Source organism: Osmia bicornis, chromosome 6 (assembly GCF_907164935.1).
Source record: "Osmia bicornis bicornis chromosome 6, iOsmBic2.1, whole genome shotgun sequence".
Classification (NCBI taxonomy): domain Eukaryota; kingdom Metazoa; phylum Arthropoda; class Insecta; order Hymenoptera; family Megachilidae; genus Osmia; species Osmia bicornis.
The window spans coordinates 3,164,973-3,180,294 of record NC_060221.1 but is presented as its reverse complement, the minus strand read 5'-3'; the positions used below and the strand labels follow the sequence as shown (position 1 = coordinate 3,180,294).

The 15,322-nt window shown below is 32.1% G+C and overlaps 4 protein-coding genes and 1 long non-coding RNA gene across 9 annotated transcripts; 3 read left to right on the top strand and 2 right to left on the bottom strand.

Annotated features, from left to right (window-relative positions):
* The first annotated feature begins 69 nt into the window (after positions 1-69).
* Positions 70-2,889, top strand: LOC114874672 (probable hydroxyacid-oxoacid transhydrogenase, mitochondrial). The gene is made up of 8 exons (XM_029184172.2): positions 70-270; positions 459-567; positions 932-1,195; positions 1,296-1,528; positions 1,601-1,834; positions 1,925-2,087; positions 2,142-2,423; positions 2,729-2,889. Exons 1-8 carry the CDS (start codon positions 218-220, stop codon positions 2,810-2,812), a joined length of 1,422 nt encoding a protein of 473 aa, XP_029040005.1. The 5' UTR covers positions 70-217; the 3' UTR covers positions 2,813-2,889.
* Positions 2,890-3,277: 388 nt separating this feature from the next.
* LOC114874675 lies at positions 3,278-4,411 on the bottom strand. Its single transcript, XR_003789133.2, has 3 exons — positions 4,307-4,411; positions 4,093-4,236; positions 3,278-4,007 (listed from the first exon to the last, which is right to left on the bottom strand). It is a non-coding gene; the product is annotated as an uncharacterized LOC114874675 (long non-coding RNA).
* A 108-nt stretch (positions 4,412-4,519) lies between these two features.
* Positions 4,520-6,549, top strand: LOC114874673 (glyceraldehyde-3-phosphate dehydrogenase-like). 4 transcript variants are annotated; one of them, XM_029184174.2, is made up of 8 exons: positions 4,520-4,875; positions 4,952-5,075; positions 5,140-5,255; positions 5,332-5,595; positions 5,670-5,830; positions 5,894-6,088; positions 6,169-6,300; positions 6,468-6,549. In XM_029184174.2, exons 1-7 carry the CDS (start codon positions 4,798-4,800, stop codon positions 6,287-6,289), a joined length of 1,059 nt encoding a protein of 352 aa, XP_029040007.1. In that variant the 5' UTR covers positions 4,520-4,797; the 3' UTR covers positions 6,290-6,300; positions 6,468-6,549. The 4 variants fall into 4 exon arrangements, with proteins under 4 accessions (XP_029040007.1, XP_029040009.1, XP_029040008.1 ...); XM_029184176.2 differs by having other exon boundaries at positions 4,520-4,667; positions 4,811-4,875; positions 6,169-6,476; XM_029184175.2 differs by having other exon boundaries at positions 4,520-4,667; positions 4,796-4,875; positions 6,169-6,476.
* A 32-nt stretch (positions 6,550-6,581) lies between these two features.
* On the top strand, positions 6,582-9,586 carry LOC114874674 (glyceraldehyde-3-phosphate dehydrogenase 2-like). Its single transcript, XM_029184177.2, has 5 exons — positions 6,582-6,685; positions 7,900-8,002; positions 8,076-8,315; positions 8,393-8,647; positions 8,727-9,586. The coding sequence occupies exons 2-5, from the start codon at positions 7,925-7,927 to the stop codon at positions 9,153-9,155; spliced, it is 1,002 nt and encodes a 333-aa protein (XP_029040010.1). The 5' UTR covers positions 6,582-6,685; positions 7,900-7,924; the 3' UTR covers positions 9,156-9,586.
* LOC114874671 (ralBP1-associated Eps domain-containing protein 1) lies at positions 9,418-13,770 on the bottom strand. 2 transcript variants are annotated; one of them, XM_029184170.2, is made up of 5 exons: positions 13,236-13,770; positions 11,611-12,889; positions 11,457-11,521; positions 11,036-11,138; positions 9,418-10,962 (listed from the first exon to the last, which is right to left on the bottom strand). In XM_029184170.2, the coding sequence occupies exons 1-5, from the start codon at positions 13,407-13,409 to the stop codon at positions 10,778-10,780; spliced, it is 1,806 nt and encodes a 601-aa protein (XP_029040003.1). In that variant the 5' UTR covers positions 13,410-13,770; the 3' UTR covers positions 9,418-10,777. The 2 variants fall into 2 exon arrangements, with proteins under 2 accessions (XP_029040003.1, XP_029040002.1); XM_029184169.2 differs by having other exon boundaries at positions 11,036-11,243; positions 13,236-13,769.
* Between the last annotated feature and the right edge of the window lie 1,552 nt (positions 13,771-15,322).

Genomic DNA, 15,322 nt, shown 5'->3' with positions numbered 1-15,322 from the left:
AGATCGAATTTGAATATTTTTACAAGATTATATATTTTTATGATTTGTATAAGATTTATGTTTTCTATAGCCACTGGTATATATTACAACATATATGGATAAGAGAGGGCATTCGAATTGATTCGAATGATCAGTACAGTGCAAAGCGGAATAAATTAACGAAGAAAAGTTGTATATATTATTTCAATTAGTTCTTCGTTTTGGAATTATTTAAAATATGGCTCCTAGAAAACATATATTGGATCTATTGCAAACGATTTATTCTCAATCGTGAGTATATCATAATAATGAGTTTTAATAGAATCAGTAAGAGCAGTAATATTCAATATGTTTATATAATATTGAGAAACTTTTATATAATTTAGACAAAATTGGCATACACTGTATATTTAATAATTAATATTTGACTTAATTCCAATGAATACCAATTTTTATTAATGAAGAATATTGTTTTATAGGTGTAAATGTCCAGCTCATGGAAATCCAGGAGGCACAACTATGCATGAATTAACAAAAGCTTGCAGTACATTAACAAATGCTACACCAACAAAAGAATATGCATTTGAGGCATGCATTCTAAAGTTTAAAAAATATATATATAATACCTTTTTAAAGTATACTATTACATAGTGAGGTCAATTATGTCATAGGTCATAAGGATTGCAAAATATAAGAAACACTAAAGTCTTATTCAGATAATGAATGTTTTTGAATTAACTATGCATATTATAACATGAAAACTTGAGACAGTAATCTAAAGCTTATATACATTAATCTCTATCAGTTTTGCAAATAATCAGCAATGTTTCAATTATTACATTTTTAAGGAATAAGCATTTAATTATAATAAATTTTATTACACTGAATAAAGGGAAAACATAATGCAAAAATTAGATCTTGCAAAAAATAAAATATTTTTGGTCAATTGCAGATGGCTTGTTCTACAGTACGATATGGTGTTGGTGTTACTAAAGAGTTGGGTATGGATATGCAAAATATTGGATCAAAAACTGTTTGCTTGATGACAGATCCAAATCTTGTGAATCTACCACCTGTTAAAACTGCTATGGATAGTCTTACTAAATATGGTATTCAAGCTACAGTTTATGATAATGTACGTGTTGAGCCCACAGAGCAAAGTCTCAAGGATGCCATTGAGTTTGCTAAACGTGGCAACTTCGACGCTTTTATAGCGGTAAGGAACTAAAGAATTCATTGATTTTAAACTAATCATTCAAATGTTACAATTCAGAAATCAATGTTATAAAACTATAAAAACGTTTTTTTTTTATTAGGTAGGTGGAGGTTCGGTAATAGATACCTGTAAAGCGGCAAATCTTTATAGTTGTGATCCACAAGCAGATTTCCTGGATTACGTGAATGCACCCATTGGCAAAGGGAAGCCAATTGTAGTACCATTAAAACCATTGATAGCGGTACCTACTACATCCGGTACAGGGTCGGAAACAACCGGTGTTTCTATTTTTGATTATCAACCACTTAAAGCCAAGACTGGTATTGCTAATAGGCAAGTCACTTTTCATAGTTTCTTTCAGATTTAGTTTATGAATCTACTTTACTCAAATTTTAATTACAATAGAGCTCTGAGGCCTATTTTGGGTCTTATAGATCCACATCACACATTGAGCATGCCAGAAAGAGTATGTGCTTATTCTGGTTTTGATGTACTTTGCCATGCTCTTGAATCTTTTACTGCATTGCCATACACAGAGAGAACACCTTGTCCTTCAAACCCAATTCTTAGGCCAGCTTATCAAGGTAGCAATCCTGTCAGTGATGTGTGGTCGAAGTATGCCCTTCAAACAATACGCAAGTAAATAAGCGTATTTTTTATTAAGAATAAAATGCAGATCATAATAAAAGAGTATAAAAATAATATTTATATGTACCCTTCTTTATATAGATATTTCCAAAGGGCAGTATACAACCAAGATGATCTTGAAGCCAGAAGTCACATGCATCTTGCAAGTACTATGGCAGGTGTTGGATTTGGTAATGCTGGAGTTCATCTTTGCCATGCGTTATCTTATCCTATTAGTGGAAATGCACGAAGTTTTCAACCTAAGGTAAATTTAACATAAATTCCACTAAGCAGAGGTTTCATGTATTGCTTATTTCAGGGTTACAGCAAGGATCATCCAATAGTACCGCATGGTCTTTCAGTTGTCATATCAGCACCCGCAGTGTTTTCATTCACTGGAGATGCGTGCGCCGAAAGACACTTGGAAGCTGCAGAATTACTCGGTGCTGATATTCATCAAGCAAAGAGAAGCGATGCTGGGAAGATATTAGCAGATACTGTAAGAGGGTATATGCAAATAATGAAGATTGAAAATGGTTTAACCACATTAGGATTCAAGAAGGAAGACATTCCTACCTTAGTTGAAGGGACGTTACCCCAGGTAATACATATCCATTTATTAGTAACTTATATACAACGGATAGAAATGATAGGTCACGAAGAAAGTTTATAATAGTGATTTATTGGTCACCATACATGAATGATTACAATTAAGTAAATTCACCATATGTTTAACATTACATATTTTTATGCATGATGAATTTACAATTGTGATATTGTAATAGATATTTTATAATTATTGGTTCAATATTTATTTTCGTATGATCATACGTTTATAACTATATACGTATATGTTATATATTTTACTATCTTAAATTTACTAATTTATTAATTAAATGTTTGCAGCATCGTATTACAAAATTAGCGCCACGAGAACAATCTAAAGAAGATCTTTCGCAATTACTTGAAAATTCATTTACGATTTACTAAAGAGAAAAGGTATATATTTTCTTACTGTATTAGATATAACTAGATACAAATAAAGGGCTAATTTTTCATAGTTTTAACTTTTATGTCAAAATTTTCTTAATTTTAACTTTCCTTTTACTCTATGCTAATGAAGTTACATAAACGATTATATGTTTGAACTAGTAGATTAAAAATTACAAATAAAACATTACAGATCTAAAACATTCACAAATTAATTATTAACCAGAGTATATTACATGCATTTTGTACGGCATTTACAAAGTCATCTACTCATCAGAAATCCTTGAAAAAGCGTTCATCGTTGTTTACAACGATGAAAAGGATCTCCGTGATCGATGACTTACAGTCTAGTACTTGATTATTAAGAAATCATTTTTTCTATAATAATGTTAGATAAATTTCAGTTAATTTTAGATTTCGTCAAACAAAATATTCAATTCGAACCTACGCCAAATACATCGCACATTAATTAAAAAGTAATATTTTTTTTCAACCGAAAACGAAGATAAGCTACAGATATGAGTTAATCTGAAGCAGTCAGATATTATTACGCAAATTTGATAAATTCTTGAACATTCTTCCTATGAAATTTAATATAAATTTATAAACTTAATGAACTTAAATATAAATAGATAACGTAAATAAATGCCATCGAAAAATGTAGGACCAAATAAAACTTGTACATTTTCTTTTACAAACTAATTTCTATATCTTGTAATTATTTTTAGAAAAATATTGTATATAAAATTCATTATCAATGTTTCTCTCAAAGTAATAGAAATAATAATATTTGTGCAGTCATCTGGATTGGTATTAAATTATTGAAATTTATAGATATTATTTACGTAACACATTTATTATCTAGGTAGTTGTTATTCTAATTGTATTTAAACATAAATAATATTAAAAATGTTCAATGATATCGATTGCGACTGTAAAAGGATTTATATTACAATTTCCTTTAATTTAAGAGAAGATAACATTGATGATGGATATATTTGACGCTTACAAATATTTTTCTAAATAATCACGTTAACTAAATATAGAATGTAAAAGAAATTTCATGGTACTTTGTTATTTCGCATAATTATTATTTTTTTTTCCCGCTGTTTCGTTTGTCATAATAAAGATTATGAATATAGTATAATAATTTCAACTTAGGAACATCCATTGTCAGGCCGAAGAGAGAATTATTCTAAAATTCGTACATTATAAAAATCAATTAATTCTGGTTTTACTGTACCGTATTGTGTACTATTATATATTTTTAAATTAATTACCTGAGATATGTAACAAATATATTTTCATTGATCTTCTATGTCGTCCAGATTTTATTATATGTTTCATTTTGCAAATTATTTATATTTGTTAGGGTCACGCATCATCAAAAGTTCTTAATGACATTAAAATTATTTAATTCTTTTCTGCAAATACCGAACACTATAAATGTTTGATAAAATATATATAAATTATTAAAAATGGTGATTTACTTACTGTCGAGCCTCTTTAATGTAATAGCGGTGATGGTACGGGACATTTTGCTATCCCTTCGAACTGACTTCATTTACCGTAAATGTGAGACTAATCATTTGCTTCTAATTCTCTCTTCTAGTAATGTTGATGCCTGTTTTTCATTCTCAGCGCTGCTTAGCGTTTCACAATGGCTTCGACATTTCACGATTGCAAAAACAATAAATAAATAATGTTATGAATTCAGACTATGTATTCATTGAGGGATAAGCAACGTTAAATTTCAAATAATTTGAAACGATTCAAAGCCACTTCGCAGTTTAATTTTCTTATGAAACTATACAAATTAATATTATAAAAGATCATTTTAGAAGTTTTGAATTCTGTAAGCAAATTCGCATTATTGATTGCTTGACGTTCGTAACAACTGAAATAGAATACAAATTCTATATAGAATTTTTAAATATTTTAAAGTAATATTATTGACATTTAGTTAATAATTTTATCCAAAAGTTATGGCTGTTGTAGGAATTAATGGATTCGGAAGAATAGGTAGAATGTGCTTACGTACTTGCATAGAAAAGGATATAACGGTAAATATGAACTGTTGAAAATACAGATAGTTTTATGTAAATAAAATAGTCATAAATTGTTTCTATATTCAATCAGGTTAACTTGATTAACGATCCATATATTTCAACTGATTACATGATATATTTGTTTAAATACGATTCAACTCATGGAGCTTATCCTTTGAAATTGGAATGCGAAGATGGACATATTATTATTGCAGGTACGTTTAATTATACCAACAAAATTTGTTAACTATTTAAAGACGGTAATTTATTGTTTTGAAGATAAGAAGATCGCTACGTCGCAAGAAAAGCATCCATGTAAAATAAATTGGAAAGGTGCGGGTGTAACGTATGTAATCGATGCTACAGGAGTATTCAATACTATAGAAAAAGCAAGCGTAAGAAACTTCCTTACAATTTGGAAATTAAACACCGGGATTGTAAAATAATTATACTGTACTTAACTAATTATAGTTACATATGGATGGTGGAGCGAAAAGGGTAGTAATTACCGCACCCTCGATCGATGCACCGATGATGGTTTATGGTGTAAATCATACTTGTTACGAGTCGTCGAGAAGTAAAGTAGTATCAGCCGCCTCCTGTACGACAAATTGTGCAGCCCCCATTATTAAAGTAATGCACGATAAATTTGAAGTTATTGAAGTAATGATCAGCAGCGTGCACGCTTTGACATCAATGCAAAGAACTTTAGATGGTCCTATAGAAAAAGGAAAGGTAGCTGTTAAATATTATATAACATTATCAATATTTTTTGTAAAATAATATTCTGTAATTCGTTTGTATGGTAGCTATGGAGAAATGGTAGGGGTGCACTTCAAAATATCATTCCAACATCTTCAGGTGCGGCTAAATCGTTAGACAAAATTATTCCTGACCTTAAAGGAAAAATTTCCGCGATTGCTTTCAGGGTACCAATCTCGAATGTTTCTTTATGCGATATGACCTTTAGGTAACAAACATATTAATAGGGTCTACTTTTAATCTATCTACAGAGTCCATTTTTAAATTTCAGAGTTAACAAACCAGTGACATATGAAGAAATAAAGGAAGCAATGAAATCAGCATCGGAAAACGAATTAAAGGATATATTAGGATATACAGAAGAGGATTGCGTATCATCTGATTTTAATAACACGTGTTATTCATGCGTTTTTGACGCTAAAGCTGGGATTCCCCAAACAAGCACGTTCATTAAAATTATTGCGTGGTAATTAACGTGTATTTTAAATTATATTTTTCTATGTAATAATATATGTTAATTAAGTGTCTAAAATATGAATTCTACAGGTATGACAATGAATATGGTTATGCGCATCGTGTGACGGATTTGATAAAATATATGCATCGAGTCGATTCTGGTGATGTACCAGTAGCTTCAGAGAATGTAGAAAAAACCGAAGATGAATAATTTGTTAATTAGTAAGAATATATTATAAAACTATATATTTTTAATATTTTACATAAAAGGAAATTATTGCTATAAGTTTTATGATTTCTATCGATTTTATTTCTCTTAATACCTCTTCTTCTGGAAAAGTAAAGAGTAAATTTACAAAATATATGTGCGTAAATATCGTTTTATTCAGTTTTTTAACAGACAATGTAGATCAGCATTTAAATTGAGCGGCCGTTGGATACGCCAATACAATTTTGTATTCACGTGATCCGAGTGTAGCCGATGATGTACGAAACCAAAAAATGGTTACGGCGCATACGCCTAAACCGATGACTGTTATATTAACGTTTTCTGCCCTTCAAATGACACTGCTTTCGTGGTAACGGTTGCGTACGGATCATTTTACAGGTGAGTATCCCGAATTTTTCACTTTAATCTAGTTAATCTTTCATTCATTTCTTCGTGAATTAACAGATTTTTCATTACTTATTAGTTGTATCTCATAATAAACTACAATCATCAATTTCCATGTTAGGATTTACTAATAGAACAACTGAGAATTATTCTGTACCTCTATCCAGAATTATGTAGCATCTATCTACGTGTTCATACCGGCTAATATGACGTCAGTAAAAGTACTTTATTGCAATAATTCATCTATAATAAACTACAGAACTAAAGATGTTTTAGTAACAGTGTGCTAAATAACTTCTACGTATATATATGTATACTCGAGGTTATTGTTCCTAGAAGTCACTCGGCATTTTATTTTAAAAGGACTTGTCTAACATATCGTATAAGATATGTAGAGTTTCTATTGGTTAATTATGATCATGTTATCATTAGCATGTTGTGATTACTAGAGAAGTTTATTAATTTAGGTTTATTTATGAATCAATCAAGAAAAATTATAAAGATCTTTGGGTTCGTTAATCAAATGTTACATCATTTCATTTAAATATGATTAAAAATCATATTGAATATTGAAGAAAAAGTTACTAATTGTAACCTACTAACCATGTACTTACGTATGTCATGTAAAAGGTCACGTTTAGTTTCAAGAACAAGATGGAAGGGAAACAGTGAGATTTTTTTGACCTTGATTGACCTTTAAGTTTGCACGAGGTCTATATATAATAAAAATATTTCTACTATAACGAACTGTTTAATTTCTAGATAATCTAGATAATATGATTTAATGACTCGAATGTATTACAGTAATTTTTAATGTCAGCAGATAATAAAATTATTTAATATTAAATTGTCATTTTTCAATACTTTTATCATTTTTTATCTAAATTTTCAATGTAATGCGATAATTGCAACAAAACACAAACGGAATAGTAATAAATTTAATTTGTGAAATGGATTATTAAAATTATGTATTAATTTAATATTTTTGATGCTGAACAAATAGAAAATAATATTACGATTACATTATAATAACAAAATTTGAATTATAAAATAAAAGCTATATAACTTACAATTTCGTTTGAGGTTAATTCGTTCATAATGAGATCGATTTCATTTGCTTATATGACCCAAAAATTAATTTTTAAACGTCAAAGGATATTTACCGAACTCAGAATATGTTATCGGCAATTATCTCGTTCATTTTCTAGTTGCACAGAAGACGACGACGACGAGATGAGTAAAATTGGAATTAACGGATTCGGCCGTATTGGCCGCCTTGTACTTAGAGCTTCCCTTGAACGCGGTGCTCAGGTATGTTACATAATTTGTTTAATACAGTTTCCTTTTCCATATTTTCACGTATATATTGATATATTTTTAATAGGTTGTTGCCATCAATGATCCCTTCATTGGTTTGGACTACATGGTATACATGTTCAAATATGATTCTACCCATGGTAGATTCAAGGGAGAAGTCAAGGCTGAAAATGGTTGCCTAGTTGTCAATGGTAATAAAATTGCTGTGTTCAGTGAACGTGAACCAAAAGCTATTCCATGGGGCAAGGCAGGAGCTGAATATGTTGTAGAATCCACTGGTGTCTTTACTACCATAGAAAAGGCCTCTGTATGTAGAAATTTATGTAGATGTAAACAAATTTAAGGGTATATTACATATATAAAATACTTATATTGTTTTTACAGGCTCATTTGGAAGGTGGTGCTAAGAAGGTTATCATCTCTGCACCATCTGCTGATGCACCAATGTTTGTTGTTGGCGTTAATCTGGATGCCTATGACCCATCCTACAAAGTTATCTCCAATGCTTCTTGCACCACCAACTGTTTAGCTCCCCTTGCTAAAGTTGTTCATGATAACTTTGAAATTGTTGAAGGTCTTATGACCACTGTACATGCTATCACTGCTACTCAAAAAACTGTGGATGGACCTTCTGGAAAAGTATATACTTGTTCTAATGTTATTACCTCTTGTGTCATAATTTTCAATTTTGTTATATGTAATTTTGTTTTATTTATAGTTATGGAGAGACGGTCGTGGTGCTGCCCAAAACATTATTCCCGCCGCAACTGGAGCAGCTAAAGCTGTTGGTAAAGTCATTCCAGCTCTTAATGGAAAATTAACTGGTATGGCATTCCGTGTACCGGTACATAATGTATCGGTGGTTGACTTAACGGTCAGACTTGCCAAACCAGCAAACTATGATGCTATTAAAGCTAAAATAAAGGAAGCTGCCGAAGGACCTATGAAAGGAATTCTAGGATATACCGAAGATGATGTAGTGTCCTCTGATTTTATTGGTGACAACCACTCCAGTATTTTCGATGCTAAAGCTGGCATACCTTTGAACGATACTTTCGTTAAATTAATTTCGTGGTACGATAACGAGTATGGTTACTCCAACCGCGTGGTTGATCTGATTAAGTATATTCAAACGAAAGACAACTAAAGTTTTACGTATGTTCTTATGTAATACTTTCGTAAATGTTTCTGTGTGATAGTGATCTATCATATAAAACACATCGTTGTATGGATTTCAGATTAAATAACGTTATGTTTAGCTGGTAGCATTTCCAAAAACTGAAAAATATGAAATTTGAGGGTACTCCAGCGTACGTTTTCTCTCGCACAGTAGAATTACAGTTAGTATTGGATTAGACGTTTATCGTCCAAACAAGTACAAAACGGCAGGCTTTGTCATTATCGTTTAATTCAGGATTTTTGTTTTTAATTTTTAAATGTATTCGTAAATTATGAAAAATAAGAAATATAAATGCAAGTAATAACGTGTATGCGTGAAAAGTTACATAGTCGTGCATGTAACATAAATTATTATATTCTCATGTTGTATTAGCTAAGTACAATGTTACATTTAATTGATTTCTATTGTTCATTCATTCAACCTTCACAACAGAGACCTCAAAATACTTGTGGTTTGTTCCTGTAACATTAATATTATGTACCATTCATACATTGACATCAATAAAAATTGTTATGAAACTAAGAGAATGCTTTATTCGATTCTTCAGTTAATTGTTTGCATATATCGTTACATTTTTACAGAATTATATGGACAAAAGGAATGAGTAAAATAACAGTTAACTTTTATATAATTTTTACACGCTATCTTTACAGAATTTTCTATACACATACAAAAAGACCTTTTCATGATTGTTGATCAAAATATTTCTAAATAGTTTCAACAACAAGAGGATAGTTTCTAGCAATCATTAGTGGCTGTAATATTAAAATATCGTATTGTATGGCACGAGGAATTACGTTATTTAACGATTCTCAGCAACAATTAAGTCATAATGATAAATTCAAACCACTTTCAAAGGGATTTTATCAATAATATATTCGTGTAATTTGTATAAGGAATATAATAGATACTTCATAATATGGTGTGAAATAATATTCTTTATAATCGAACAATAACCAAACTGAAGTCCAATTAGAACAATACATTAATCAAGTTAAGTTATTAACAATTTGAGAAGTCTTTAAATATTCTGCTTCAGCAGATTTCATTTTATCTCATTCCTTGTTCTAATTCTATTAGCTATGTACAATTATATCACGAAATAAAATACATTTTATAACAGTTTCTTTTTCAGGAATATCGATTTGCTCTATATGCCATGCTCTGAAAAATTTGATTGTACAGCGATACGAAAATACAGTTTTATTTTGTCTTCGTAAACAATAAACATCTATCACTCATTTTTAATAGTATCTTTCTATAGTTTTGCAGTGTACAATAATCATCAAGCTTTGACTATTGCTCGATGTAAATGTTCAACGTTTTAAAAGATTTTTTTTCAGTATATAAAGAACTACTTTTTAGCAATTTAGAACAATACTATGCATAAAAAATAGAAACTTTTTTTAAAATGATTATCTGTTTTGTAATGTTAACATTTGGTTACTCTAATTATTACGAATATACGAAACTTTATCGCAAAAAGAAAACTAGACTAGTACGACATATGAAATACTCGATTTTATAATGAATTCAGGAGAAATCGGTAATTCACAGTTTGGAACTTTTACAAATATTAACAAATTACATCATGTTAAGAGTAAAAGTTTTGCACGTAGGTTTATACGTTCTTGGAGTGCGCTAGCTAATTCTCGTGTTAATTCTTCACAGACTAATCGGAGTTCAGCGTTTTTTTCTCGTAATTCTTGCAATGTTAATTTTTTTGATTCCTCTAACTCATCTTTAGGTGTGTCTTCTTCTCCTCCATCCCGCTCTGCAAGACAAACAATAGATGAATTTTTGTTGATTCGTAGGAAATTTCTTGATAATTAGAATAAAAAACTTACTTGGACTGGGTTTTCTATAAATATGAAATGCACCACAGACACCGGTAAATTGCTGTGATTGGGGGGGTACTGTTTCCAAAGGTAGATTTTCAGGTAGTTCGCTCTTTGGAGAAAAGTGAGAAAAATCAGCAATAAAACTCTGATTTTCGTTTAAAGTTTTTTGTCCTTCTCCCTCACTTTTTTGACCAACCAATTTTCGAGGTGAAGTCTGTAGTAGAGATATGTGACAAAATTTTCTTTAAAGCAATAATTTTGCCTACGTTCGTTTACTTTCCGAATGAAAAATATACAATTCGTAATATGTGTAATATAATGCAGTATCTACTGTATAGATCCATAAGAAGCAGCTTAATTAAATGTAGGACTGGTCATTAATAATTTTAGTTTCATCATTTGATAATCGAAGAGTAAGAATACTTACGATTCCCGGAGAGATTCTTGGTGGAACTAGTGGAGGTGCTCCAAGGAAACTTTGACCATTTTTCCCTACAAGAACGCGCACAGTTTGAAGCGTAAAACTTTGCTTTCACAGCCACAGATGAAAAGTATCGCAGAGTATTGGTAGCAACATATACCTAATTTATTAAGATCAAGACTAGAACTTCTTGCATGTGTTCTATATGGTCTGGGTGGTGGTGGAGGCGGTGGTTCCTTCTTTGGAGTTACAATAATAGCTTCTTCAGGAGGTGGAGGTGGTTTTTTAATAAGAGGTCGTTGCACCAATGTACTTGCAGTGCGTTGGAGATCATCATCTCCCAATGTAGTGCAGTTGGTATTGTTACCATTTGCTCCGGAAGCAAGAATCGCTGCTTCGGGTGTTAAGCGTAACGGTACAGGATGCAGAATTTTAGGATCTTTCTCGACGGCGGACTTTTGAAAATCGAAATTTACTAATTGTAGACCTGGACTAGTAAGAGAACTACTAGTTCCAGTTGGAGAGTCAACAAATTTTGTCCATTCTTTATTTTTCTCCTGAGTACTGGTGGAATTAGGTGGAGTCTTTTGAGTAGTTGCAGTTGTTGGAATAGTTGGTGGACCAGTTTTTTGCTTGAGCAAAGGAATTAATAAAGGTGGAGGTAATACATCGGGTAGAGGCACATGATTCCTTCGTAACACAACAAGATGCATAGCCACAAAAAATTCTTGTAAACTTAATGCTCCATCTCTAGTTATATCTGCTAGCTGCCAAATGCGACTAAGTTCTCCTAAAGGAAGTCCAGACTTTTCAAAAAATGTCCTTGCTATGGGACCATGCAACAGCCCCTCAGGATCAAGTTGTAGTTGTGCAAACTGAGCTGCATAATATTCACGTTGTTCGTCACTAATTATCCACACTTCTTCTGGTGGAAATCCTGAGCCATCACCATCTCCTTCACCTTCATCACTGCTGTGACGTTCTGAACTTTCTTCTTCAGTTCCTAATAACTGCCTCTGTTCTTCTGATACTAATAATCCTTGCCAACCACTAGATACAGAGTCTAATATTGTTTCACCATGTATATCGCTATTCCTTTCCTGTGTGACACTATTTGTTGGTGTTGGTGAATCTGTACTAGCACCAGTTTCTCTTGGAGACTCTGCTTCGCTTTCACTTTCTGTTGTGCTTTCAGGAGCATGATGTCTACTTTTCATAGCATTATTAGAGTCAGAATTTTTTCTACCATCTTTATCTCCCGACATTGGCCAAGTAAATCTTGGCAAAGTTATTATATCCAAAGGCATAGTAATAATGTCTTTATGAATGCTAAGCCCTGCTTGATGAGCTGCTACAAGTTTCAGTAGTGCATAGAACTGTTTTCTTCCAAGATGAGTGCCAATGTATGCTGCTTCAGCCCCAAAACATATATCCAATATCTGCAAATAATACAAATTTATTCCATGTATCTCTGTTTTAAATGTATATTGATAATTAACAAGATATCAGTGTCTGCATTATTCAGATAACAACTAATGAATATTAAACGTCATTTACTTTTCTTAATTATTACATTTATTAAAAATAATTACCTTCACTTATAATTTTTATTTAATTCTAACCTTCACCAACATTTACAATTTGCCGATTTCGTAGTGTGTTATGACACATTAAATGCTCACCTTGATGCAATTAAAGACACTGTACGGTTTCGATATTTTGATCAGAAGTGTGACAGAAAACCAACAGCTGACATACTACATGTAAAGAACAGACGTAATTTACCTCCATCGTGACAGCTCCTGGTAAATTAGCGGAACGCAGTAGTTCAGCAACTTTGATCACCGGCACATTATCGCTGTCAGGATGTTCACAGCAATAACTGAAAATGTCTTCGTAATACTGATGTTCGGTCATTGTTAAATGAAGGCTCGCCATCGTGATTGAGTCCCAATCCATCTTGGCGACAACTCGGAGCAGAGCAATGAACCGCTTCTATACTCGTTACGTATAAACTGGGTCCGTTCTCTTTTCTGTAGTCTCTTCCTCTCGCTCTCTCTCTTTCTCTTTTTCTCCTTCTTCGTTGTTCTTCCGTTCTTGACACGGTCTACTACTTTACAGGATAGCCGTGATCACTGTGGTCACATCGCACGATATTATGATTTCGGAGAATCTCTTGAGAATACGAGACACAACATTAAAAGATTACATGCGCCCGAATATAGCGAAATTACCGCTTGACCGCCATCTTTCTGTTCTCTTGGTTTTGACATTACTATAACCTATATATGTAAACTACCTGCATAACTCAACCAGAGAAGAACAGAGGGTGCTTAGATTCGGAATTTTGTTTGCATCAGGTATGGTGCTGCGCCATGCAGCTAACTCTTGCAAAAGAGTGGAAATCTATAAAAAGACATCCATATTAGCGTACTCAAGAACCCACCGACATCCACTTTAGCATATACAAGAACCCATGGACTTCCATAAATAACTAAAACTTAAAACAAGAGGCGTGTTGTAACGAAGCTGACAAGGTAGATTATTTAGTTTTTTCTTCTATATTTATTTAAATATTTATTTCTGTATTAATTCTGAATTATACAACTTTAAATTTCCACCAATAGCAGTCGTCTTCCCATTTCGCCCAATCAGAATCGCCGTTATCGATGATGTGCGCAAGTCAGACTCATTACGTCACTTCCTTCCGCAACTAAGAGGTGAGTGCACGCGTCTGTAACAAAGTGAGATCAAATCGTATTAAAATATTACATTACACTGTGTATTAGGTACCAGAAGTACGAAAAACAGAAGGTAAATTTGAAGAGATGTCAAGATTCATGTTTTCTGACATTAATTCCACGTGGTCTACAGAGAAGCTTAAGGTGAAACAGCAGCTGAATTACTTTTCTTTTATATCAATAATTTCTTGAATATTATTACATTTTTTTATGTTTTTAATACATTTTTTCTACAATTTATTGTTGTAAACTGATTTCTTAGTTTTTGACTATTTTGCCGGTATAGATATGAATTAAAATATTATTTTCTTCATTTACTCTGGTTTTATGTCGATAATTTTTTAAGTACTTCTAATATCTTATGTTTTTTCTACTTTTTTTCCTATATTTTGGTGCTTTAAGTTGAAAAAAAGTAATCTTGACTTTATTTCAATATGGCGTCGATAATTTTCAACGAATCTTTATATTAGTATTAAAGTTTCGAAGCAATTCGAAGTTTCTACCAACGACTCTGATTGGTCATCCATTATGGCGTCCTCCCATTTCGACCAATCAGATTCGACGGTTGGACGGTTAGTGAACAGAGTGTGGCGTAGTACTGCATTCCCCCCTCGAAGCTTCGACGGTTTTGCACGCGACTGCAACAGGTAAGCTTAAATCATCTTCAAATATTAAATTAAATTGCCTTTTGGGTGTTGAAAGTACAAAAAACAGAAAGAAAAGTCGAAGGGAGGTCTAGATTCTTGATTTTTAACATTAATTCGGCTTTTTGTTCAAAAATACGTGAGTTGAAAATTCTTGTTCTTGTCGTGAATTCACAATGAGACCGAAACAACAGAATCAGAATTACTTTCCCTTTTATTTCGTTAATTTCTTAAATACTATTGAGTGTGTTTGTTACTGTATCCCACGATTTACTGTTTTGAATTGTTAAAATTTACAACCACGTGTCGATTTTAATAAGAGAGTTCAATAACCTCCTTCCTTGAGCATCGTAATATTACAAGCTCTGTTCGTCTACCTGCTTCGGTATCGGCCGAACAATGCCGAATGTTACCGATTAGTCTTCGAGGGGTAGGAAGGTCTCGCCATTTGTCTCGCGAACGTCGTACTGATAAGACGTGTTGAGAA

Excerpts from the sequence above, each read along its gene's own strand:
- LOC114874672 (XM_029184172.2), top strand. The coding sequence starts at position 218 with ATGGCTCCTAGAAAACATATATTGGATCTATTGCAAACGATTTATTCT. Across the intron at positions 271-458 it reads CAAACGATTTATTCTCAATC|GTGTAAATGTCCAGCTCATG; the intron begins GTGAGTATATCA and ends ATTGTTTTATAG. Across the intron at positions 1,835-1,924 it reads GCCCTTCAAACAATACGCAA|ATATTTCCAAAGGGCAGTAT; the intron begins GTAAATAAGCGT and ends TTCTTTATATAG.
- LOC114874674 (XM_029184177.2), top strand. The coding sequence starts at position 7,925 with ATGAGTAAAATTGGAATTAACGGATTCGGCCGTATTGGCCGCCTTGTA. Across the intron at positions 8,003-8,075 it reads CCCTTGAACGCGGTGCTCAG|GTTGTTGCCATCAATGATCC; the intron begins GTATGTTACATA and ends TATTTTTAATAG. Across the intron at positions 8,648-8,726 it reads TGGATGGACCTTCTGGAAAA|TTATGGAGAGACGGTCGTGG; the intron begins GTATATACTTGT and ends TTTTATTTATAG.
- LOC114874673 (XM_029184174.2), top strand. The coding sequence starts at position 4,798 with ATGGCTGTTGTAGGAATTAATGGATTCGGAAGAATAGGTAGAATGTGC. Across the intron at positions 5,076-5,139 it reads TGGACATATTATTATTGCAG|ATAAGAAGATCGCTACGTCG; the intron begins GTACGTTTAATT and ends ATTGTTTTGAAG. Across the intron at positions 5,831-5,893 it reads TTATGCGATATGACCTTTAG|AGTTAACAAACCAGTGACAT; the intron begins GTAACAAACATA and ends TTTAAATTTCAG.
- LOC114874671 (XM_029184169.2), bottom strand. The coding sequence starts at position 13,409 with ATGGATTGGGACTCAATCACGATGGCGAGCCTTCATTTAACAATGACC. Across the intron at positions 12,890-13,235 it reads CAGGAGCTGTCACGATGGAG|ATATTGGATATATGTTTTGG; the intron begins GTAAATTACGTC and ends TATTATTTGCAG. Across the intron at positions 11,244-11,456 it reads CAAGAATCTCTCCGGGAATC|ACTTCACCTCGAAAATTGGT; the intron begins GTAAGTATTCTT and ends TCTCTACTACAG.